This window comes from Anguilla anguilla, chromosome 7 (assembly GCF_013347855.1).
Source record: "Anguilla anguilla isolate fAngAng1 chromosome 7, fAngAng1.pri, whole genome shotgun sequence".
Classification (NCBI taxonomy): Eukaryota; Metazoa; Chordata; class Actinopteri; order Anguilliformes; family Anguillidae; genus Anguilla; species Anguilla anguilla.
Window position 1 is genome coordinate 19,082,023 of NC_049207.1, and position 24,597 is coordinate 19,106,619.

At 44.8% G+C, this 24,597-nt stretch overlaps 1 protein-coding gene across 2 annotated transcripts; it reads right to left on the bottom strand.

Moving 5' to 3' along the window:
* Positions 1–933: 933 nt before the first annotated feature.
* Positions 934–24,594, bottom strand: LOC118231651 (coiled-coil domain-containing protein 149-like). 2 transcript variants are annotated; one of them, XM_035425675.1, is made up of 13 exons: positions 24,375–24,594; positions 20,039–20,200; positions 19,006–19,044; positions 17,775–17,882; positions 17,371–17,487; positions 16,315–16,487; positions 15,063–15,135; positions 14,453–14,537; positions 13,642–13,786; positions 13,345–13,421; positions 11,981–12,013; positions 7,959–8,060; positions 934–6,160 (listed from the first exon to the last, which is right to left on the bottom strand). In XM_035425675.1, the coding sequence occupies exons 1-13, from the start codon at positions 24,423–24,425 to the stop codon at positions 5,598–5,600; spliced, it is 1,728 nt and encodes a 575-aa protein (XP_035281566.1). In that variant the 5' UTR covers positions 24,426–24,594; the 3' UTR covers positions 934–5,597. The 2 variants fall into 2 exon arrangements, with proteins under 2 accessions (XP_035281566.1, XP_035281567.1); XM_035425676.1 differs by lacking the exon at positions 11,981–12,013 and having other exon boundaries at positions 24,375–24,593.
* Positions 24,595–24,597: the final 3 nt, after the last annotated feature.

Consider the following 24,597-nt stretch of genomic DNA (forward strand, 5'->3'; position numbering starts at 1 on the left):
CTGCATTGTTTAAAACAAATATGTATAACAAAAACTAAAGGTATGGATACACTGTATGACCAATAGTATCTGGACACCCCTTGGTCTGCATTTTGGTTTCACCATGTAAAAATGACTGAATGTTGTGTTCATAGTTCCCCCATTTCAGGGCATCATAATGTTTGGGACATAATTCATATTATGTAAATGAAAGGAGTCATGTTTAGTACTTTGTCACATATCATTTGCATGCAATGACTGTTTGAAGTCTGTGACCCATAGACATCACCAGCTGCTGAGTTTCTTCAGCGGATATTCCTTGCCAGGCCTGTACTGCAGCCATATCCAGCTCCTGCTGGTTTTGGGGGCTAGTTGCCTTAGGTTTTCACTTAAGCATATGAAACACATGTTCACTTGGATTCAGACTGGGTAAATTACTTGGCCAGTCAAGGATTTACAGTTTTTAGCTTTGAAAATCTCCTTTGTTGCTTTAGCAGTATGTTTGGGATCATTGTCTTAGTGTAGGATGAGGTGCCATCCTACAAAGAATTTGGAGGCATTTGGTTAAACTTGAGCTGACAAGATGCTTCTGAACACTTATGAATTCATTCTGCTGCTGCTATCAGCAGATACATCATCAATGAACACAAGTGAGAGCATCTGTGGCAGCCATTCATCCCCAAAACATTACACCCCCCACCATGTTTCACAGATGAGGGTGCTTTTCTTGGATGGGGGGCACATGCCCCCTGTAGAAAACCCAGGTAATAGACCATTCCACTCCTGGAATCCAGATGAATCCAGATGTTGTTTTTATGTGCTGTTGTAATTATTATTACTTATAGTACTACCCCTTACTATTGCTTATTGAAAAATTGTAATTCCACTGTAGCGTTACATTGAGATGTTACAAATGCTCCAAAAATCTAAAAGTAAACAAAAACAAGCCGAAAGCAGGGTGCAAGGATTTAATAAAACCATCACATAACACATAAAATAACAAGGAATGAGTACTGTATTCTTCCGTAAAATGGGAACATTATTTACATCCATGGCTCATTCATCAAGTCAGCCACATCTGGAGCTGCTAAAGGTCACTGCTGACAAGATCTGGACAGAAGGAAAGAGTGGCAGAAATGTCTAAACTTTAAATGAGGATTTTCTTGCCCCCCCATCGGGCATACAAAGTGCTTCATGCCAGCCTTACTCTCACCTTCAATATTTCTGTGGCCACTTCTATCTGGACCGCACCTGCTGGTGCATTTATTGGCTCTCAGACTAAGGCTGACTGATTCCGGTCCTTCATTAGTTCCTGGTTTTCCTTCTACCTCGGGCCTTGTCAGTTGATTAAGAGGTGAAAAGCTGTGATTTTCCGGGTCTTAATCACAGGCAGCAGTAATTGAGATTGAAGCCCCACAGGTAGCGGGCCCTCCAGGACTAGAGAAGTCAAACCCTGCCGGGCCACTGAAGCGACCAACTGTCACTCCGGAGGGGTCTTCCCAGCAGGGCACGCTTTTATTCGAGGAGGAAAAGCTATTAGGAGACAAAGTGAGAGCCGCAGTTCTTTCTCCTGTAAAGTGCAAGGCCTCGTTTCCAGCGTTTTTGAGCAGCTTTGTGCCTGAACGTGGCCCCGTGCGTTTGCATGAGCAAAGTCTTGAGCTTGAAATGGATGCCGAATATCCGTATTTACATTTGTAACAGCGCACACTCTGCCAGGTTGGGCAATTCCCCGCCCTTCTAGAGCGCTTTCACATTAGAACTGCATGGAGTCCGTTACTTCTGTTACACTTTAGATATCAGTGCTCTCGTCCCCTGTTATCAGGCCAGCCCATAATCAACTATCTTAATAGAGATCTGACTGTAAAGCCCAGCTTCTGCAGACATCCAGCATAGCCTCCACGCTTATCTGGGCTTGACAAGTGTATCTCTTTTCAACGGTGACATCACCAGCTAAATGTCACAATATTCATTCAACAATGGCATAGAAAATATTCCCAGTCTTCTTGTGACCTGCTCCACTGTACGTTCCAGGAACACATAACAGCAGAAATAAAAAAAACAAAGTTGACTGGGTGTCTCCCCTTTGCGCAGGAGTGTATTCAGTAGCATACAACAATGTGATTTATGCGCTTTATTTGCATAACTATTCACATATTCTCCACCTCAATTCCAAATGCATAAACAAATCAAATGGAAAATAAATAATGACATAAAGTGCACTGACCCTTCTGTTCCACCAACGGTTTGCACAGGATTTGCCCTTGTGGAAACACAACAAGTATAATTATAGGCAATAAATAACTCAAAGAGGCACAACTCCGTATCACCGGAACAGTATAAGAGAAAGGGAGATGCTCAGCCACGTAGCAATCCAGATGACCAAAAGAAATTACTTGTGCAAAGGGGCCAATCCAAATGAAAGCATTATCACCCTCATATAGACATCTAAATGTGTGTATGAGGAGAGCTGCAGATCAGCAGCCAAAGGAAGGAACAGTATATTGTATTTTTATTATGCCCGTTTATTATACAAACACTATCATTGCTTAACAATAAAGCAACAGACAATACATTAAATATTATCTGCAGTTTCATAATTAATAATAATAATAATAATAATAATAGTTTAACTTATATTGCCAATTTAATGCAATCAGAACAGAACAAAAGCTAGGGTCCTGCCACTGTGAAATATGGTGCACTACTTCTGCACATATCTTGTTAATCAATGCATGAGAGGAATGAAACAAGGAGTCAAATGCTCTACAAGACAAGGGCATTACGCTTTACTGAGCGTTCAGTGTTATTTTCCAGTTCTGAATTATAGACCTGTCAACCAAAGTAAAAAAAAAAGTTACACTTTTCTAACAGGAAGACGGACCTTCGGGGCTCGAAGACTTTCAAATTTCAAATCTCCCGAAAATGACTGACTGCATTCGGACCGCACAGATTCGCACAGGTGAAGTGGTTTCATGTCTGACAGATCCATCAGGGGCGCTGCTGAAGTAAGTAACCTGACGCAGGAATGTGTGCAAAATGGCTGCTTCCCGCCAGCCCCTCCCCGAGACGACGGGCCCTAAAATGGATCCCCGTCACGACCGCCGGGGACAGCGCGCCGCTCTGTGTCCTCGGCCGCCGGTGTGGCCGGGATTGCGACGTGCAGGCGACACGCTGACTAGGCCCCCCGCCGCGACCCCAGGCTGGCACACCAAACTCGGCTCCTCTGGAGTTTGATTAAAATCAGCAGATGAGCGATTTCCCCCAGCGGTGCCCCTAATTACACCCCCCTCTGGCTCCCGGAGTCAGATGACTGTGTCTGTCACTAAGCAGAGAGGGCTCTGTCCCGCGGACCCTCCCAGCATACCCTGACCCACGCAGCCAATCAGCAATCGGCACACACTGCTGCTAAGATACGGGTATGAAAAACAAAATTACTCAGATGGGCCCAGGCAAGGGCAACAGTGACTGTGGCCTCATTTTTCCCACAATTCCAGTGGAGGATACTGTATTTTCTGTTCACACGAGGGCCCAACAGCTGCGAACAGAAGCCGGAATCTGCCGGACTCCAGCCAGACCTGCATCAGAAACGTGGTCAAGAACCACAGGATGTCACTAAACCGCCCGACACCATCAAGAACTGGAATGAAATTCTTCTCTGGCAAGAAAGTGCGGTGTCCAAAAGGCAGAGTTCGATCAATCACCGGGGAATGAGATCTCACCCAGGCACCCTCACGTTTAATTGAACGGTGCCTGGCCTTTTGCAAATGCGCAGCTCTCTGTCTAATCGGGCAAGAGGCAGAAGATGTAGCAGGAAGATCTGCTCTCCCACTGTGCCAAATGACAGACAGCGCCAGGCAATCTGCAAGAGAAGGGGATGAAAAGTGAATCGTCGACTTCAATCCATCTAGCGCCCAGACAAAGCCTTCGTTTCACCCTCTCAGCAGGAGCCGAAACTGTTCAACTTCCTCAATCCCAAGTTGCGATGCATTTTGTCGTCTACCATGGAAACCCCTTCAAACTTTATTCGATTTATTCAGTTAGCGCTCAGCACCACACTGAGGGGAAGAGAGAAGAAATGTTACTTCCGTCAACAGTTATTTCACGAAACACAGGCCCGGCAACGACTGCGATTATCAGGTGCCACCGCGAGCTGGTACACTGGTTTAATGCTTCTATAAAGGCCGCGCTGCCACAGCACAACGCTTCGGTTTCTTTGGTAGAAATTCCATCTATTTTATGAAGCCGTCTCATTCCTCGAGCATCGCGCCAATCTGCCAGATCAGCTGCGGGGCAGCAGGGATCCGTGCACTGAATCCCCTGAACGCTGTTGTGGAGTAAAAATAGAAAACGGCATTCTGCAAAATAAGCAGTTTTATAAATTTTGGCACCGTGCTTTTTTTTTTTTCTTCTCAGGGAGGCCAGCTGGCACGACGGGTTTGAGTCTCAGGGATGGGGTGAGAGCTAGAATCCAAGAAGCTCGCTCCGTTTACAGTACAAACTCCCAGGAAGATCTCATTTAAAGTAATTCACACCCCCAGAGTAAAACACTCTTATGGTTTTGGCAGTGAGACCGATCTACAGAAATCAAACGGTCTGTCTGGCGATCTGTTGTTGCCGTGGTGAGCGTAATGCGAAAGATCAAAATATCACATGTTAAGTTAAAACAAACGTTAAGCTAAATGGAGACTCTAAATCACACTGTGATGGACTGGCGACCTGTCCAGGGCGCATTTCTGCCTACATTCCTGCCTCTCGTCAAATGCATGCTGGGATAGGCTCCAGCCCCCCCTGTGACCCTGACGAGGAATAAGCGGGTCACAAAATGGCTGGATGAATGGACAAATGTTGTGCAACGGCATCACGAGAGGTTGCTGCCACGCTACCATGCCAGCCTTTGGACTTTGGCATGTGCCATGTTTTCTGAAGCCCTGTGTGCAGTCAGCAAACCACACAGGGCAGAGCACGGGAGCCTGTACCCAAAGAGAGATGCACAATGAACAAAAATAACAGCTCAGTTTAAGAAACAGAGCCATTTAGAAACGGCTAGTTTACCAACGTCCCACTAGGGCAATTTCCGCCTTATGCTTCAAGTACACTTCTATCAGCTTGATCATTAGCAATATACCATATCCATAAATAATAAATAAGCTAGTACAGCCATAAATTAATTTTATATTTGCAAATCATTTCCTAGTTCCTAGGGGTTTACCGAGTTCCTGGGTAGTCTCTCATGAACAGTCGCGTGCAGAGAGTCTATTTGGGAACAATCCGAAAATATATCTGCTCACTGCACAGTTCATACACCCTCCTCATCCATTCATCAATCTTTCCAAGGGCATGTGTGTGCTTCACAGGCAGGTACATTCACAGGCAACGCAGGAGGAAAACCTGCAGAGACCAGGGATCTGGGAGACCCTGTCTCTTTATTTTCCCGAAGGTAAATGTTTGGTGAAGACACGCGGAACACGTGTAAAACAAGTACAAAGCAAACGGCGCAGATAAAGCACGTTTTGCAGCAGGAGCCCAAGGCAGCGTGGTGTCTCCCTCGTCCTCCCCGTCTTTCTGTGTGCTGTGTGAACCTCTCTATGTCTTCATTACCAGGGAGATCAGGGCAGAAACTACGCAAGGCTTTCACGGAAGTAGTTGTCGTTCTCCTCCACAGTGCCGTCAGGCCCCGACTCCTCAGTGTGGGTGGGGCTGGTGGCCTGGGAACACAGTACAGATAGACGGCCAGAGGTTTCAGGATGGTCCTCCTCCTCCTCCTGAGCGTGGCATGGAGGAGGCCCCTCCTTTGGGGCGGGGCCTGAAACAGTGGGAGGAGCTTGAGACTCAGAGTGTTCTAAGGGGCTATCTATGAGGGATTCAGGCTTAGTGGGGGCACTGCCAGGGGCAGTGGCTGCCTCTTCTTCCCGCTCCTCCTTTGGACTTATCAGCTCAGCGCCGGCCTGCTCCTCAGTCAGCTTCACAACCGCCGCGTCCCTCTGTTCCATCTCCGCCTCCTCCTCTGTCAGCTCCGCCCCCTCTCTGGCACCGCGCTCGGAGGCGTCCAAACAAACAGGTGCGCCTCCCCCACTGCTGCCATCTGGACCAGCTTGGGAGCTGGGCCACACTTTTGGGTGGCCGTCTTTGCCAGCTGTGCCATATTCCCATGCCGGAGCTTCCTTACTTCCTGTCCTGTCATCTGATCAGATTGGAGACAAACAAGATTAATGGTCATCGTGTGAGCTCAGTGATAATGGAAATGCATCCCAATTTGCTAATGCATTATTAAGCAAAGGACACGCAGCGAGGCCAGCCACTGCCCGATGACAGCTCATCTCCTTTATCATGCCAAAGCCTTAAAGGATTTATAAAGCAATTACATTTTGTAATGCGGCTGTTTTGAATAGGATATGAACAACATGAAAAAAAAGTTAAATACAAATGAAGGTTTTTGGAATTGGTTCACCGCAAAAACTTATTTTAACAAATGCGTAGGCAATAATCAGGGGTCTTATTTTTATTTTGAGGTCATGAAAAGCAAATGTAGCTGTCGGGAGGATGGGAGAGCAGAGCGGGGGAGGGGGGAGGGGTTGGTGGGGGAGGGGGGTAGAAAAAGGGCTAGGTCTGTCATTTGGCATTTGGGCTGGTGCAAACACATGGCAGAGTGGAAATGTAACAGATTTAAGGCATCTGAAAATTCCGCCCCCTGTCAAGGATGCACATGGTTGCACCCTTCTGGTGGCGGAACCCCGCGCAGATGCAACCATGTGCAATGATGGAGGGGGGCGGGGGGGCAATTATGAGGACACATAAAGAGCTTCTCAACATGTTGCCGAGGCACTCGCACAGATGCCCCATCACAGCAAAATAAATAATCATGATATTTACTATGCAGCCATTTTTTCACGCTAAATTTCAAAAGAAAAGGTACATCAGTGAACATGCATTTGCAAACAGGGCACTTAAACAGCAAATCAAGCAGAAGTTATATCATCATCAAAGTCACTTGTAGCCCTCACAGATCAGTCAATTCAATGCAGCCCTGCAGTTCACAAAGCCAAGGCAGCCTATACCGCATACAGAACCATCTCACAGACAGGCAAGCCCAGTTAAAGTACAACTCTGTACCTCAAAAAAAGCACGTTTTCAATGTACAAAAATGGCAAGTTACTCACGCGTACAAAGCAATGTCTATAAGTCATTAATTTAAACTTGCAAAATCCAGGCCTGTCGTTAAAAGTTTTAATATCAAAAGGAGGCCACATTACAACAAACAATATTGGCTATCTTAGCTCACACAAATTCAACAAGCTCTAGTCCAAAGCAATGTTAACCAATGTTTCCTAAATTATTTAATGTAACTTAGCCCTATGTTTTTCCATCTTACCATCTGAAGAGAATGTGGTCATTCAAACTTTATTTGAATACACACTATCTGTAAATATACAAAAATGTTGCAGAAGATCTCAGAGATAGTATAAGTATGACCAATGTAAGAGTGTTGCATGCGATAGCACTGCTTCAACAGCACTGCAACATTACATCACACGAACAGCACCAACGGCGTCACAGGCCCGCTGATGGGAACAGCTTAGTTCTGCCACGTCCCCAAAAACCCGCTCTCATTTCAGGGATTACTGACCCATATTTGTGAGCGTTCAGCCAAAAGGTTAAAGACTCTGCGCAGGGGAGGAAAACTCCCCCCCCACCACCGCAAACCCCCCAAAAAAACAGAATTTCGCACGGCCGAGTCCATATTTATAGGCCTCCGTCAAAACACGCCCCACGTTTTTGAATGTCAGTGGGCAGAATTTGCTAGCATTTTCAAAATGCCATGGCATTTGAGAGGAATGGGTACTTATCCATCAGCACCAATGAGGGCTTTGTGAAGGAGAGGCGGGAAGGAGAGCATGCACTACTAATTACGGCACTTTTGTCGCTCGCCGAGGGCATCGTTAATGAACGGCGCAGCCAGTTACACACAATTACACACTCACCTTTGGGTGGCTGTGCTCGCGGTTGCGCTGGCTGCTGCGTGAGCCCCAGCAGAGGAGACCGGGGGTGCTGGCTCTCATTCAGGCTAATGGCGTCTCGTCCTCCTATTCGCCACAAGTCATAAAGCCCGCAAAAGCGGCGGTTACTTCTCGCCGCGGTTCAGTTTACCCAACACATGTCAAAAGTCCCGTCTCCCACCGCTGCTCCCCCACCCCCCCTCCTCCTCTACACAAACACACACACACACACACACACACTCACACACAAACACCCACACGCATACCACCCATATTTGCTTAATTAAGAGAAAATAAAGGGTGCGCGGCTAGCGAGGGGTTGTTTTTGAAAGGTGCGCGTGTAAGCAGGAAAAGACGGAGGCTTCACACACGAACAGCGTTGGATTCACAGGAAGCGGCTGCCGTTCCCTCTCATCAGTCTTCATTAGTGATGCTCGCACGCATCGTGGACGGACGCCATATGCTATTCGCAGGGGACTGTACACTGTATGCTGGAGACATCAGAAACGTGCTCCGGCATTGCTTTTTACCTTAACGCCGGATTAGAAAAGGCTCACGTTGCTGACATTCGGTTGGGGAAGAAACAAACGCAAAAGGGAGACCGTGCAGCAGATCTATGTCTAAAAAGACCTTTGGCCAAACTGACCAGGTCGCACCCAGACAGGGAGGTAATGGATCACAGATGTTATGTGGCACAAATGAAGCACTCCTCTACCATCTGATGCCATGCCCCACGTCTGTCCAAGCACAAGATGTCACTCGACACATAACGGTAATTGATCGCCTTCCCCCCTTTCACTGCACTTTCGTTTCCATTCCAAAGTGCATTTTCTCCTGTCATTTCCTCTTGACAGGGGTCAGATGCACCAATCATATGTCCACACGCTGTCACGGTTTCCGATTGGCTGTTGGACCCTGGCTGCTCTAGATTATTTGGGGGAGGACGGGCGATGGTTTTTCGCAGAAGATGAATGCTGTTCCTTATGGAGAGGGGCGTGTCCCTTTCGAGCCCCACAATGTCCTGATCCTGGGTGCCTAACTGAGGGGGAGTTTCGCAGTGCCACAGATCATTAGGCATGCATCTCACTCACAAGAGTGCTTGTTGTAATCCAATCAAGCATCAGACAGGGCTTCGCTTTCTCCCCAAGACAAATACAGGGAACAGAGTAGAGTGCCACTGTACCGATTCTGCATTAAAATCAGTGCCGACCATTGGCTGGGACAGTTTAAAGGCTGTGCAGCAAAATATGGGCTTGCATGATTCCTGTAGAACACTGCATGACATAGAAAGTAAAATGTTAGATAAACATTTTAGATAAAGAAATGCCCATTTCAGTTCCAACAACTCTCATTGCTCTATATTAGTACGCCCTTGTGGTGCTTTTTCAACTGTTGTGTAATATAATTTGAGAAGGTCAGCCAGAGTGCCAGAGTTGTGTGTGCAATATGACCCACACTGTACATTTTCAAATCTTCCATGGAGAATGTTCAGTGTTGGCTAGTAAAAAAGAGTAGGATCATGATGAATGCTAGGGTAAACAAATGCTCACTGTGAGGATGAGCGCGACAGTGACATCATCACATCCTTCAATTGAGATATGTTCCTTCTAACAGCTTTCAGGCAGAGGCGTCAAACAATAACAAACTGCAATAACAAACTGCGTTCACTGGCCTCCGCAACAAGACTGCTGACAACTTGTTCTGCAGATTGCCGAAGGCAATTAAAAGTTGCGGCAATTATGTATGCTACACGGAGCCCGAGTCCCACGACATCAGGCGTGGCGCGCGCCATGGCTTGCTGAATAGCGAGTGGGACTGAAGCAGCGCGTTTTAGCTCCTAGCGGGCGCTAGCTCCCCAAGTCGCCCTGCTCCCGCGTTTCAGCAAGACACCCCGCTGTCCGTCTCCTCTGAGTCACCGGCATGTGTCGTCACGCAGGGAGTAGCGTACCTACGCGCTCCGCAAAAGGTTATTTCGACCGTACAGCGGGTTCCGCCGGTCAGAAACGGACGCTGCGAGCGCCGTCCGTCGTGACTGCCGGAGACATCAGCGCTGGTCCGCGGAGACACGACGCGGCGGAAACGAGCGCGCGGGAAGGACGCCAGAGCGTAATAACCTCACTCCAGCAGCGGCACTGTGTCTGCCTCACATGAGCGGCCCGGGCACACAAAGACCGCACTGTGCTGGGGCTGTTCGGGTTTAAACAGACCTCAGTTATACGATGCCCTTCAGGACGTTCCTGTCTGCCTGTCCTCGGTGTGGTGAGTGGGCTCATTGTTGCCTGTGTGGGTGATATACTCTGACAGCTTTTCAGATGGTGTGTTTGCCTGCGACTCCTTAAAGGGAAGGCCCTTTGGGTGTGGGGTGGGGTGGGGTGGGGTGGGTTGGGGGGAGAGAGGGAGGAGGGGGTGGTGGGGTTGTGTTGTGTTGAGTTGTTTGACTCAAATTTAGTTTTCCCCCAGATGGCAACAATGTGTTTTTCCTTTTTTAATGTTTGGACTTTAATCACACGCCTGAGCAGCCTTTTTTCACCAGTCTCCGGCCGTCTCTGCGAGGCCACTCTTCCCCACTTTCACTTTCATGAACTGACTCATGAGCCACTTTCTGTCTCGTCTACAAATTCCCTAATAACAGCACATTCCCTAAATGTGTTTGTAATGTGGGCAATCATTTTCAGTAATGGATGCTTGTCAGTTTTATGGTGGGAGAATGACAGTCTTATGACAGGCAAGCTTCACAGTGCAGGATTTCTCAAGCCTAAAAGGAGCCTGAAACAAAGTGCCACACCTCCCTCTACTGGACATGGGAAGAACTGCATTTATTTACACAGTCCTGCAGTGGGAAATCTAAGGATGCCTTTGAAAGAAATCTGCAGCAATGCTTCGCATTGATGAACAGCCTGGCTTAATAAAAGCTTATTTTCACCAGCTGTTTATGTGATTTCCCCTTCAAATATATGATGTACCAGGACGTTTGCATTTGTAGTTTGACCACTGTAGTTCACATCCTCCTCCCTGATTTTCTGGACTGAAAAATCAGGTTATGCAGTTAATTCAAATGAGGCGTGTTTAATCGCGAACAACCCATCCTGCATATCTTTACAATCTTTCTGGGGACAGCGGGTATTAACATCAAAGTGCATTGTTGTTATTACAATTCATTCTCCTAGGGCAGATTAGCCAGGCATTGATCTGTGAGTTGAGTTTATCACATTAATGCTATGCCTCGAATATTGAAAACTGTTCCAGGCATTTAAAAAAATACATTTTGACAAATTTCTATTCATTTTTGTGTTCTTTTCTTTCTTTTTTCTTTGTTTGTTTGTTGCTTCCCCAAACTTCAACCTCATATTAGGAGGACAAATACGCAATGAGTTTTTGCATTTCAATTTAGTTGAAACTAATTGAATTGATATGTAATTGATATGTAATTTATGTTATATTTCAATAGGATTTAAATAAGATTAGCTGATGAAGATTTCGTTTGGTGAAGTATGGAATGCAAGCTGGTCCTTGGCTCAATTACTCTGAAGTACTTCTACCCCACTCCAATCATTCATCTGGGATATCTGAATAATGTACCACAAAAACCTTAAGCACACAGGAAAGGCATTGAGAAAGGGCCAATGGTTATGATTTCTTCCATAATATTGTTAAGAGACCAACCTGAATGACGAATACATTAAACATGCAGCACTAAAATTCAAAGAAAGAATGGTACAGGAAATACAAGCACCAACTAAATTTGGGGAGCTAAAACACGTGGACAGAAAACGGGATAATTTTTTTTAAAGCATTGTCTGTCTCATCTGATACATCTTAAAACGACACTATCTATAGATCTTGAGCGAGATACATTATACGCAGAACCCTGGTTTGTGAATAAGACGCAGACAAACACGGGGAGGGGAATACACAGGGGTACGGCTGTTTCTGGCAGACGGCTCAGATTTCTGCTGGCACGACACAATGGCGGGAATGGTACAAATATCAGGGTAGCAGAAACATACTCCCTAATCCCAGGGACACATTGTAGGTCAGGCCTTTGGGCAGCAGAAGGAGAAGAGAGACGGTGGAGTTCAGTCACATGATCCATTCAGCATTGCATACAATACTGCTCGCACTCTATTCAACTTACAACAGTAAATAAAGAAATAAAAAAATGATGGGCTTGAACATATTGATGCAAAATATGCAAGAAAAATATCAGGCTCCAGGCTTGGGGGCTTTACGTCTGGGTGCTGGGAGTTTGCGAACATGCTGGGAGCACAGATTTTCATAACAGTGCTGCATGATTTTAATAGACTCGGGATGAAACAGGCAGGGTTTGCAAACAGTGAGCTGGAAATGTACATATATAACAGCACGGGGATAGGCTGGGGGGTGGGCAGACACATTACTGGTTTCACAGGCTCTCTCACTGGATCAGTGCTGTCATTCAAACACATACACACCCGTGCAGCCAACAGCAAACAAGGCGCCTCTCCGTATTCACGCTGTGCGATACCGTTCTCTGCCCTGCTGCTCGACTTAAACCGGTTCACCTCCATTAGCCTGATTAAACAGCACCCTTTAAACGTAGCACTTACTGAGCACTGTAGCACACATGCTATATGGGCTGTGCTGTGGAGACGATAGGGTACCGTTGTTTTGACTGGAGAGGTGGTTCGCATGTTTGGCCCTGGGAGACCCCAGTGTATACTGGTTTTCTTTCTAACCACCATTGCAATCCCGGAATTTTAAGAAGCTGTACATTTTTTCTTAATTACGCTCTTCATGTTTTGAGAGATTATTTGCTCTCTTATGCCAAATTATGTCAGAAATAAGTCTGCATGCCATGAAGAATCAAAGTCCCATATTCACATTGTGCTATATTGAAAATGAGTGTGTAAAGAGAGAATTGTTTTGTATAACGGACCACGTTAAATAATGAGGTGATTCAGTAGGCTCCTAATTGGTGAAAGTGTGGACAAATGGCACTATAATTATAACCATTTTGGTACATAATGAAGAATTCAAGGACAAAGCAAATGATAACCAGCCAAACCTGCATTAGTTGTATTAACAGGGCTACAGATTGGCTGTAACAAAAACCAGCATACACAGGGGTCCCTTTGACTGAACTTGAGAACGCCAGGACTAGAGAAATGTGCTGTGTGAAGCATGTTATGGAGCAGTTCATTTAGAGGCATACTGAAATAAAACATGCACCCTCCATGCATTCACATGCAGCAAACCTAGAGTCTGCTGCATGTGTCATGTGAGACAGCCAGACCTTACGCTCCATGCAGGACCACATGATGGCTATCATGCTGCATGCATGCTGTGGACTTCTGGGAAAATACAGGTCCAAGGTGAGCAGTGTGGCACCAACCTGGAAGACTCCAGAATCCAGACACCTCCAAGGTCTTCAGCTTCTTCTCCAATTCAGAGACTCTGTTTCCCAGGATCCTGTGCGAGGTGACAGTTCAGTCAGAAGATCAGCCTGTGAACAAGCTGCCATATTTCTTTGGCCTAGGACTACAGCCAGCGAAAAAACCCAATACATCACTTCAACTTGATACTGCTATACACCATCTTGCAATATGTTCTGAATAAAGAATATAAAAAGTAGGAAAAATTAGGAAAAATGATAAAATAATAAAAGGAGTACAGAGAGAAAGCCGCGTACTTGTTGGTCTGGCGCTGGTGCTGTATGATGATGTTCTTCTCATGGATGGTCTCCAGCAGGGCGGTGGCCAGCGATTTCAGGTCTGAGACTGACTGAGGCGTGGCGGGGAGACCACACCCACTCTCTTCAGCCAGCAGCTCATGTACTGCAGAAGGTTTCCCAAAGATTAGAAAAGACTCCAGCCTCTGCTCAATACCACAATACTTAATGCACAAGTTAACACTCACACAGATGTGAGAGTGAAACTTCCTGAACCCCAACAAGGGCTGGAGCTATCGGGTGTTATATGTGCCTCACTCAAATTTCACCAATCATAGCAGCTCCCAATGGACAGACAAGTTATTTGGATTGGCTCAGCAAACAAGTCCGGGATTGACAACAAACAGTGGCCCCACCCCTGAGGGGGTTGGTTAAGCCCTGCTCTCCCATCACTAACTCACAGCACTGTCATTCCAGTCCTCCATCAGCAAACAAACAAATACACTTCTGACAGTTGAATCAGCCCTTTGTTTAGCCGCCTTGATTAAGACCGCTTCATACATCTGTGGCACTAACACCCAGAGAAGTCCGGAGTCACCTCTACAATAATCATGGAAGTTCCTTACTGAGCTCTTTATCAGTTGAATCAATGCCACGGGTAATTATAACACTGATAACGCATCCCGAACACAAATGCAATTGCAATTGACTGCAATTTTAGTATATAGAGTGATTGTGGCTGAACGCGGTTCAAAGGAAGCACAGAGTCCTGGAGCTCATTGGCTAGGTGCCGTTCCGCCCGTTCAGAAACGAGGCTGGGATTGAGTCTTACCTTGTCTGGCGGAGAGCACTCCCGTGAGACTGCTGCTTTTAGATTTACTGCACGTTTTCGAGTTCCTCCTCCGCTCCAGAGCATTCTGCAAATCAACACATGTTGACAGCAGTAAACATTACACACACACACACACACACACGCACACACGATTAATGTTTCAGAAACACGACGGCATTAATGGAGACTGCAAAGATTCAACATGACACCCCTTTGCCAAAAATGCTGATAATATTTAAAGACTCTGAAATGACTGAGCATAATTAGTATTTCTCGTTTCAGTAAATTTTTATGCTGCATATTTTACTTCTTAGATTGCATATCTTCTGATAAGATATTTTTCTGAATGCCAACGCACATTTACCATCTGGGGAAATACAGCATTCCAAAGTAGATGCTGCTTGTATTTTTATCAACCAACGTTCACTCTATTTGAGAATAATTCATTTCACAGGCAAAGATGGGTTGGAGCTGAGTGTATGGTAAGATGTACACACACACACACACACATACACACACACACACACACAGAATACTTTTTATGCAAAAGATTCACACACTCATTTTATTTTGTGCCTACAAGAACCAGATTGATTAAACTGTTGTCTACCTTGTACTTCATGATGTTCACTTTCAGCAGGCTGACCTCTTCTTGGAGTTGCTTAAATCTCTCATGTAGGTATCTGTCAAAGAAATTGGGTTCTTTGGTGAAGTTGCACTGGGTTATCTTTTCATTGACAAAACAGCTACACAAAACTCACATTGACTTGAGGTGATTCTCCAAAATAAAGTGCTTTACTCCAATCAAAGGAACAGCAAGAACTTGTAGGGTTGACAGAAAACATCCATAAAATGAAGCCTTATGTGAATCCTCAAATGATCCAATTCAAATCCTGATTGGTTTGCCAAGGAACCCGTCTCATGGGCCTCCATAGATATGCACATCTCCTGACTACATCAGCAGTAGCACATCAACCCAAGAGCAACTGGTTTAAATCAAGAAAAATATAAACGAATGGGAACCTAACAGTATAAACCGCTGATCTCCATGGCCTACACAGGGGGAAGCAGCCTCCCCACTGGAGGCTCTGCTGCCTAATTCAATGACAGGAGTAAGGAACAAGCAGAGAGACTCTCTGAAGCGAGAATTGCCATGGAGATGCTTACAGAAAACAGCCTCAGGATACATCCGGTCTCATTTGGTCTTCATTTAAAAAGATATAAAAGGAAAGCGCTTGAGAAATTCGAGTTAATGGAGTGACTGTTTAAAAATCTTTGAAATGTACAAATGGAAAACAATCTATTGCCAACAGCTCTCTGATATAGTAAGTACACTTGAACCGCTCAAGTGTCAGACATTTTGTAAAATAATATTCTTTAACTTACATTCATAATTTAGAGGGAAATTAAGCTCAACATTGATTTATCGATGCTACAGGTAAAGGCAAAGAACAAAAGGCAGAGGAGCGTCTGAACAGTTTCAGAGCTTTTTCAAGGTGTTCTTCACTTCAATGAGTTTTCAAAAATAAATTCAATGTACTGCTTGCAATGACACTAACCTTGTTATAAAAAAAAGAGCTTTTTGATGCAACAAAAAATGAAGGCAGTCAAGAAAGTAGAAAAGACAAAGTACCTCAGACATTAATGTTCACTGCATTCATTAAAACTGAAATCTGGCTAAACATGCAATTTCCGGAAATAAGCTCAAATGAAAACATGCTGAAAGAGTAATAAGATTACATTTCCCACAATGCTCCTGTGGTCGGCCTGCCTCTCTTTCTCTATCACTCTCTTGATCTCACACACACACACACGAGCGAACACGTGCACACACGCACACACACACACACACACACTCACACCTGTTCTCCATGCAGAGGGCGTCCACGTCGATGATGCGGTTCTCGTGACCGCCCAGGATGTGGTTGAGCTCCTGGTTGAGGCGGTTGGCTTTCTCCTGGAACACGCTCCGCTCAGCTTTCACATCCTGCAGCTCGTCGCTCGACGCCTTCAGAAGGTTTTCCAGCTCCTCGTTCTGCGCAAGAGAAAGACCAAGAGACAAACTGCAGGACACTGCTTTCGCACAATCATTATAGCGGTTAATAACCATACTATAATATAGTACTAAGCTATACGATAGAGAAACATTTCTTAATTCCACAACCATTTGCAAATATGGTATTAAGGCAGGCAGGGCGTCACTTTCCAGTACTTCTGCAATGTTACGTGGCTACAGCCATTTCCATAGCAGAAAATATTATAGTAACCACTTGTGTTACAAAATCATTACAACACAAGCTTACTGGCATCCAGCATAATTTTGAGGCACCATGTGTGAAACCTACTGAGAACTAAGTCGCTCCCCATTTCTGTAATCAAACCAATCCTATACACATTCTTCATCAGTGTTATTTTGCCACTGTTATGAGTGATTTTGGTGCATATCAAACTAAATTCCACAAATCAAAATATTTGCACTCAAAGAAGCCATTTTGTGTGGCACTGCTGCAGATACATTGGTCTATGTGATCAGGCCTCTGATGACCCATGGACACAAGTCAGGTTGCTCCCTTGCCAAACAAAACAAGTTAACACCACAATTAATTTGTCAATTTGGATCCCCATGCTGTAGATGATGTATTTCAAATAAAGGACAAGGCAACCGAACAGTTTGCATTAGCTATATTAATTACTGTTGGTCTACATACAGTGACAGTGACAAATTCAAAGGAAATGAACACCCTCCAAGAATTTATTCCCGCCACCCCCAAAAAAACTGAAAGTTTATATCCGCTTAGGGGTTTGGTATTATTGCTGTCAGGGTTTTCTGCACGTCCACTGAAACACATGACACATGCGCACCTGGTGACAGGAAGTGCGACCCCTGGTGGCAGGAAGTGCGGCTTGTATTCTCTCACCATTACGCGCGCCCACTCCAGTTGCCGCACCAGGTCCTCACGCTCATGGGCCGGGAAGTGTCGGGCCCCGACCTCCTCGTCCCCCAGCCTCTGCCTGGCGATGGTCATCCTGAGCAGCTGTGGGAGGAGCAGGGGGGGAGGGGCTAAGGGTTGCGGTCACTGATTACGGCAAGCCTTTCTTGCTAAGGCTAGTCACGTGACGACGAGATCCTGCCGGTTCAAGAGTTCGCCCCGCCTCTGCGTTTCCGTGGGCGCCGTGCACCTGTTTACTGGGCCGAAACGGATTAGCAGCCAAGAATTTCCCCTCGTATCCTTTCCACGGAAGCGGAGAGCGCCTGTCCCACAGCTGCGCCCACAGATTTGCGAGGGGTGCAGGGGAGGGGGCGCAGAGATGGATGCCGTACCTTGTTATCCCCCTGGGCCTCCGCCAGCCGCTGATTCAGTTCCTTCATCTCCTCCGCGAGCTGTTTACCCCTCTCCCGGGAATCTCTCAACAGCTGGGCCAGGTTCACCTGGGGAGAGAGGGACAGAGACAGCAGGGGAGGGGCAGAGAGAGAGAGACAGAGAGAACAAAACAGAGGGGGGAGGAGAGGGAGGGGGATAAAGAAAGAGAGAGAGAGAGAGATAAGGGGGAAGGGAGCAGTGAAAAAGAGAGAGATAGACAGAGGTTGAGAAAGAAAAAAGAAACAAACAGAAGGGGTAGGAGAGAGAGAGATGTGATGAAGGGATAAGACGGAGGCAGAATGCACTAGGCAGGAGGCAGATCTCCACAGGAAGGTTTCAGATCACAGCAGCGCGCCTCACCAACCTTCACTCCAGATGTTACCGTGTCTGTCAGCTCGCTCGCCCAGAAAAAGGGCTCACGCCAACGCCTCGCTACCATCTCCTGAAGCCTGAACATTACAGCAGCGCTGCACACTATCAAACACTAGTACTCAACACCAAAAGCCAAAGAGAATGCATTTATATATGAAAAGCATAAAACAGTCATACACCATGTGAGGACTCTAGGGAAATACATTATACTCTACATGCAAAGATCTCAGAGGTCATATACTGTAGCTTAGTGCTTATTGTTTTCAACCACATAGATTTATGTTAATCTGAAACCTTCAGTGGCCATAAACAGTAATGCTTATAATTTGTGCTACTTCCTATACCAGATATGCTATTCATAACCTAATGAGGCCTCTTGACTGCATTGCAAACATATTGTCATTTGAGTAGACAATTTTTTTGTACTGCAGATTGTTGGCTTGCTTTCCAAGCATTATACCAGTGAAACCCAACTTCTATAAACTCCAGCCTTACAACTCAGGTCATTGGTTGTTTGACATTCACCTATCATCTTTGCATACGACAAGTTCCCACAGCTAACCAAACGTTTCTGTTGACACAGTGTACCCATAGTCAAACAAAGAACGCAAGGTCGCCACAAAGGCACGTTATTATAGGAACAGCATGTCTACTGTAAGGTGCAATGGGGACACTCCCTTTATTTCGCAAGTCCCTGTTACAGCAGAAACAGATAGAACAATTTGTTAATGCCATACTGTAATTGAAAAAATATTTCAATAACACCAAGACAGAAACAGAATAGAAAGAAAAAAAGCCATTTCTTGTCTCAATGCGTACCTGATTTCGTTTTTCAGGGGGTAAACTGGGGTCCCCATCCTGCAATAAACATTAAAACACCATTAGTAATTACTCACCCATATACAGCTGTGGCCATGAAGCAATCTCAATTTTTCCCACTTCAAAATCTCAATGGCAAGAAACTCACAGCTCCACCAGATGTTGCAAACGCATCTTCCTGCTGCTCTCATGCTTTGAAATGATGAGGAATGTAGAAAGAACAGGCACACCATTTCTCTCAAGTAATACAGCTATTCATTTGTCTCAGTAACTTACTGTCTAAAGATGAAAAGCTACAATAAAAGCACCACCTAAAAAACCATCATCTTTAAGATGTTTTCAGAGGTTTATCGCGTTTCCTGATCTTGTGTTTCTGGGCAGATTTTACAAAGACCTAACACATCCATTCATTTCTTTTATTATCAAAAGCAATTGGACCCTTTTTGAGAAACTTGTTTATGAGACACTGTTAAATACAGGCAATCTGTCCACCTCAATGCTTCCTGTTTAAACCAGGACAGGCTGCAACATCGCCCAACTAGGAAGGCTTCCAATCTGCAGGTAACTCCCTGCCTCATGGCACAAGAGCGCCCCCCTCTGGTCGGTCAAGATCCTGCATTCTGTCTGTGCCTGACGCACAAGTCATGCAGTCTTTCAGGGCAAAGACTGCACAGTTCATTCGGTGGACTGCAGACTGCAGAGAAGCAGCAGGTGACTGCGGGCGTTTGGGAATGTGCAGAAACTGTTCTCAATGAAAATGCTAACAAATATGACAGGTCATTCCAAAGCCAGTCATTCCAAAGCAGGAGAAAAAGAAAAAACAGTCAATAAAAATAGGTTTTCTTTCATTGAAAACATTTCTTTAACAGGTGGCAAACAAATGTCCAGCCAAAATAAATAATAGCCCCTATGCTATAGGTGCTCTATAGTGTAATGTATGTATAACAGCCCCAATCCTATGGGTGCTCTGTAGAATAATGTATGTATAACAGCCCCTATACTCTGGGTGCTCCATAGCGTAATGTTGCCTTACGATGAGCTCCCGGTACTTCTTCTTCAGGCCCTGGTGGCGCTCCCTCAGCTGGTTGGCCATCAGCTTGTACTGGTCTCGCTCCTGCTGGCAGCAGTCTAGCTCCTTGGACAGGATGAGCAGGGCCTCCTTCTTGCTCTCCAGCTTGCGCTTGCAGACCAGGAACTGAGTAAAGAGAGAGAGGGGAAGAGACAAACTGGAGCTAGAGCCGTCCTGAGAGGAACAATAGGACCCCGAGCAGGTGAGACAGGAAGGCGATAGCGCTGCATTGTCTCCCTGGTGGCTGGGCTCCATTTTATCTCCCGACGCTCACCGGGGCCCAGCCGAATCTGCTGGCCGCCTCTTTCTCCAGCTCTTCCACACCTCACGTCAACCTTTGTTTTTCCACCACCATTGTGAAGTGAAGACCTTTCTCTTTGTGACAGTGAACACATTTACTCTGACTAACGCTGAGCAAACAGAGGCACTGTCGCCCCTACAGAGAAACACAGGAGATGCACCAATGGGTTTGACAGTTCCTGGGGTAAAACCAACATATTTGCATTGAGAAAACACTCTTACCGATGGTGACATACAAAGATAACATTTTACATACGATCCATTTATACAGTGGGATATTGATGGAAGCAATTTTAGGTTAAGTATGTTGCTCGAAGGTATACGTGGAAGTGTCCCGGCTGGAAATTGAACTGGCAAACTCTGAGTCACAAGTCAAGCTCCCTAACCATTATTCTGCACTGCATATATTATTTTTACTTTTGTGCTTTGGGAGCTCAGCTGCTTTTCAACGTAAGGACCAAGGATGTAAAGGGGCAAATCAAATGCCAGTACAATAGAAATTGTTTTCACACAGAAGACAAACACGTATTTCAAACATAAATCACTCTGCACAGTGAACCGAGGTTGAGGTGCCGCTTCCTGTATTTGTGTAGATTTTGCTTTCTTTTACATTTTTTTAAATCGTTGAATGAATTGTAAGTTACCCTCAATATTTACCCAAGCTGCTGAATAATGACAAAAAAGAATGTCAAAAACTGTAAAGAAATACAATTTCTACACAGAAATGGACTATAGTCAGCCAGTCATAGATTTCAGGGAATTGCAGAGGCTGCACAGTTATTTAATAATATTGAGAGTGGAACTTGCATTGGTTATTAAATATTACTGCATGATAATCAGTACAGTAGAGCAGGTGGTGTATTTTAGAGGAGAGGAGTATAGGCCATCCTACATTTGCATTTACAACACTCATGTGGAAACAGACATAAATCGTTTGCTTTAACTATCAACGAACAGCCTTGCGTAGCTAACATTAATTTAATTTAGGAAAAAAAAACAATAAAATGTTTCAAAAGTGCGTCATTTAATGTATGAATGAAAAGTAAAATTTGAAACAATGTAAAAAAAAAAAAAAATGTAGTAAGCACATAATGCATGTACAATACACATTCAATGTAGGTATGGTAGGTAGAGTTAGGTTTTGTGCTGCAGTGCAGTGCATTGGAGGATGGCGAAAGCAGATGCTAATAAACTCAACAAATTGATTAAGCGAAGCAGGCAGGGTCCAGAGTTGCAAAGAAGCTCCACTTGCCTGAAGTAACCGCAGAACAGAAAATTTCAAAGACAACTGTGTCGTACGCTGCAGACCTCAGAGCGTCCCCCCTACAGAAGAACACCCATGCAGATGCAGAGCACGTTTCCCGCCCGTTTTATTGCACCAAGATGCTCCGTAGAGAGATTTTGACAATCGTTCCTCCCTGCAGCAATAAGACGCTTAATGACTGCATGCGAATGGGTGTGGGCGTGTGTGACAGCATGGTGCATATGTTCAGGTTTCTTACGCTGGTGTTTTTTGTTCTTTTATGCATTATTGTATAAAGCACACCGGGTTTACTGTTCACTTGCCTGTTAGCTGGTTCATTGCGCGTTTGGGACACAGGCCATTTGTAGTGTTCCTATTGCTCTGTGAAGGTCCCCTTGGGGATCAATAAATCCTTATTCCATACTATTGCTTTTACGACTACTCAGTTAAAATGCAATGGTAGGTGGTGACCAAGCACATGAACAAGACAGGTTATGGACAGACCTGCAAACCTATGCTTATCAAAATCCGCAAACTAAGACTGCACAGTGGGGAAATTACCAGAGTGCAATTTACTGCATTCTGTCAACACCCTATCACAGCTTTTTCAAAAAGGTTTAGTATGCATTTTGCTCCTTTGTGAAGTAATACAGACCATCAGAGTTCCTCTACTACAGTAGTTTTAGACACAGAACATTATGTTTATATCTCCACCCCATTCGAACCTATTACCATCTGATATTAAACCAGTAGCCTAGAGAGCCTAAGGTAAACGGTTCCCCTGTGTCCTGGCTAAATTCAACCTGGCTTTCGCAACCTGCCACCTATCACCCCCCAGTTTAATTGGCAAAATAATTGTTCTCTCCCTCTACACCTCAGCTTTTGTTTAGAGCATTCTAATGCAAAAATGGCTGCCATGCATCACCCAGGTGGGGACTACACATTGGTGGTGGCTGAGGTGAGTTTCCCCCTCATCACAGTAAAAAGCATGTTGAGTTTAGAGAAAAGCGAAATATATATGTGAGGAATTATTATTATTATTATTATTACAGAAAGAATAGCTCCTCCCTCTTCACTGGAAACTAATCAAACACACACTGTTCTGCACCTGTGGATAAATAAACACTAAACCTGTTTAAAGGTGGGAGATAAGACCAGCGTTATCTTTCTTGCCTAAGGAAAAGCTTTACCAGCACAGTGTTAATACAAAGAAAAGAGTGGTGTGTGAATTGTGTGAAGGAAATTACAAACTGAAAACTACATAATCTCTGCCAAAAGGTGGCACATTAATGTTCTCAAGGAGGTCTGTGTTCCCTTAAACCTCACTGTTGTCAAAGTCTGGTGTCATTCTACAGACAGTACAGCAAAGTTTCAAAGTCCGTCAGTTTCCAGACACTGATTCAATATAATTAGTAGCTAATTTTGTACATATTTAGTTCTGATGCTTAATTAGATCATTAGAACATGGAAGAAGAGATTGCAGGTTATAACCTGCAATCAAGCAATTTTCCATTTCTAATCAGACATGTGGACTGAAACTGCGAGAATTTCATCTTCCTCTGACATCTGTTTCATACGTGAATCCCATACCAACCAAGTCGAACCGAGGACATCTGCCTTTTGTGCTACATTGCAAAATGTTCATTTTTATCTCCAGTTCAGACCGCTGGCCTACATGTCATGAGGCAGACACAAGTACAACCATCTGGAATCAATTCGTAGATTGTGGAATCAATGTAATAAGTAAATAAAACATGTCAATTTTGCATTGCCTTTGGTTTGGAAATATTCAATAGTGTCTTAAAGTCTAAGGTGAATTCCAAAGTCTATAGAAGTCTATTCCTGATCCTGTATGTTTTCTTTTTGCTTTCCAGAGTTCCCAAATCCAGAGTCTATGGCTCAAAAATCAGCCCTGTGCAACACACATCATTTATCCTTTCAACTAGGAAACATCTTTTATGATAAAAGTAACTGATGTGTGATTATGCGAATGCCGGTGCCACTTTAAGTCTATATCACACGACAAACCATAACAAACAACAAAGAAATAGTGTTCATGTTTGAGTTTTTAAAAAAAATCATAATGCAATATGTCCACATTACAGTTTATACTGCAATAGCATTATTTTTTATCTACTTCACACATGATGATGACGTTTTGATCAATTCAGCACGGTAATCCGTCAGAGTAAAATGCAAAGCACAAAAACAGCTTTGCAAATGCATTCAAATATTAGGTTACAATTATTCCTACACTTGCAATACAGGTCAAAACAGCCACGTAAATTATTTGCAGGCAAACAAAAATGTAATCCCTAAAATACTATCAAAATAGTTTTGGTTGGGGTGAAACGCTATTTCAACTTCCTCGCCATGTATGTTGAGGGCATACCATGTAGGCAGCACCATGTTTCGTGTGGGTGTAATATCTTTATTACATGGTACGGGCACTATAGGACACACATATGGTATGACGAATGCAGACAGGGCCACCGAAGTGGACAGCCACCAGTATTTACGCCTTATGGTGGGAAAGGCAACACAACTTTTCGACTGCACAGGGCATAATGATTTCACTTGCTGTAAACTCGTAGTGTTTATGAGGTTTGCTTACTGCAGGGACGCATCATTACGCTGAGGGGTTCTTTTTTCTAGCATATGGTAAAACCACTATGACTGCATTTGAACTGGGACAGCAATTTCCTCCCACGAAACTGGATCATTTTCGACTGTCAAAAGAGGCTGCATCGCACTCACCTCGCTCACCAAACCTTGCCAGTCATGTTCGTTCCTTCTGGAAGAATTCATTTCTGCTGGCTTTCTCAAAAATTAAAATGTCACGTTTGCAAGTATCAAACACGGTGGTGCTGAAAGCAACTGTACATAATAATAAGCAGGCAGGCTATCCGGGATTTTCCTCCTCTTCTTACGCCACTTCACTTCTATCTGCTGTTCAACTTACGTCAGCTGTTGCAGAAGG

Excerpts from the sequence above, each read along its gene's own strand:
- LOC118231651 (XM_035425675.1), bottom strand. The coding sequence starts at position 24,425 with ATGAATTCTTCCAGAAGGAACGAACATGACTGGCAAGGTTTGGTGAGC. Across the intron at positions 20,201-24,374 it reads GGCAAGGTTTGGTGAGCGAG|TTCCTGGTCTGCAAGCGCAA; the intron begins GTGAGTGCGATG and ends CTCTTTACTCAG. Across the intron at positions 13,422-13,641 it reads CACCAGCGCCAGACCAACAA|GATCCTGGGAAACAGAGTCT; the intron begins GTACGCGGCTTT and ends CACCTCGCACAG.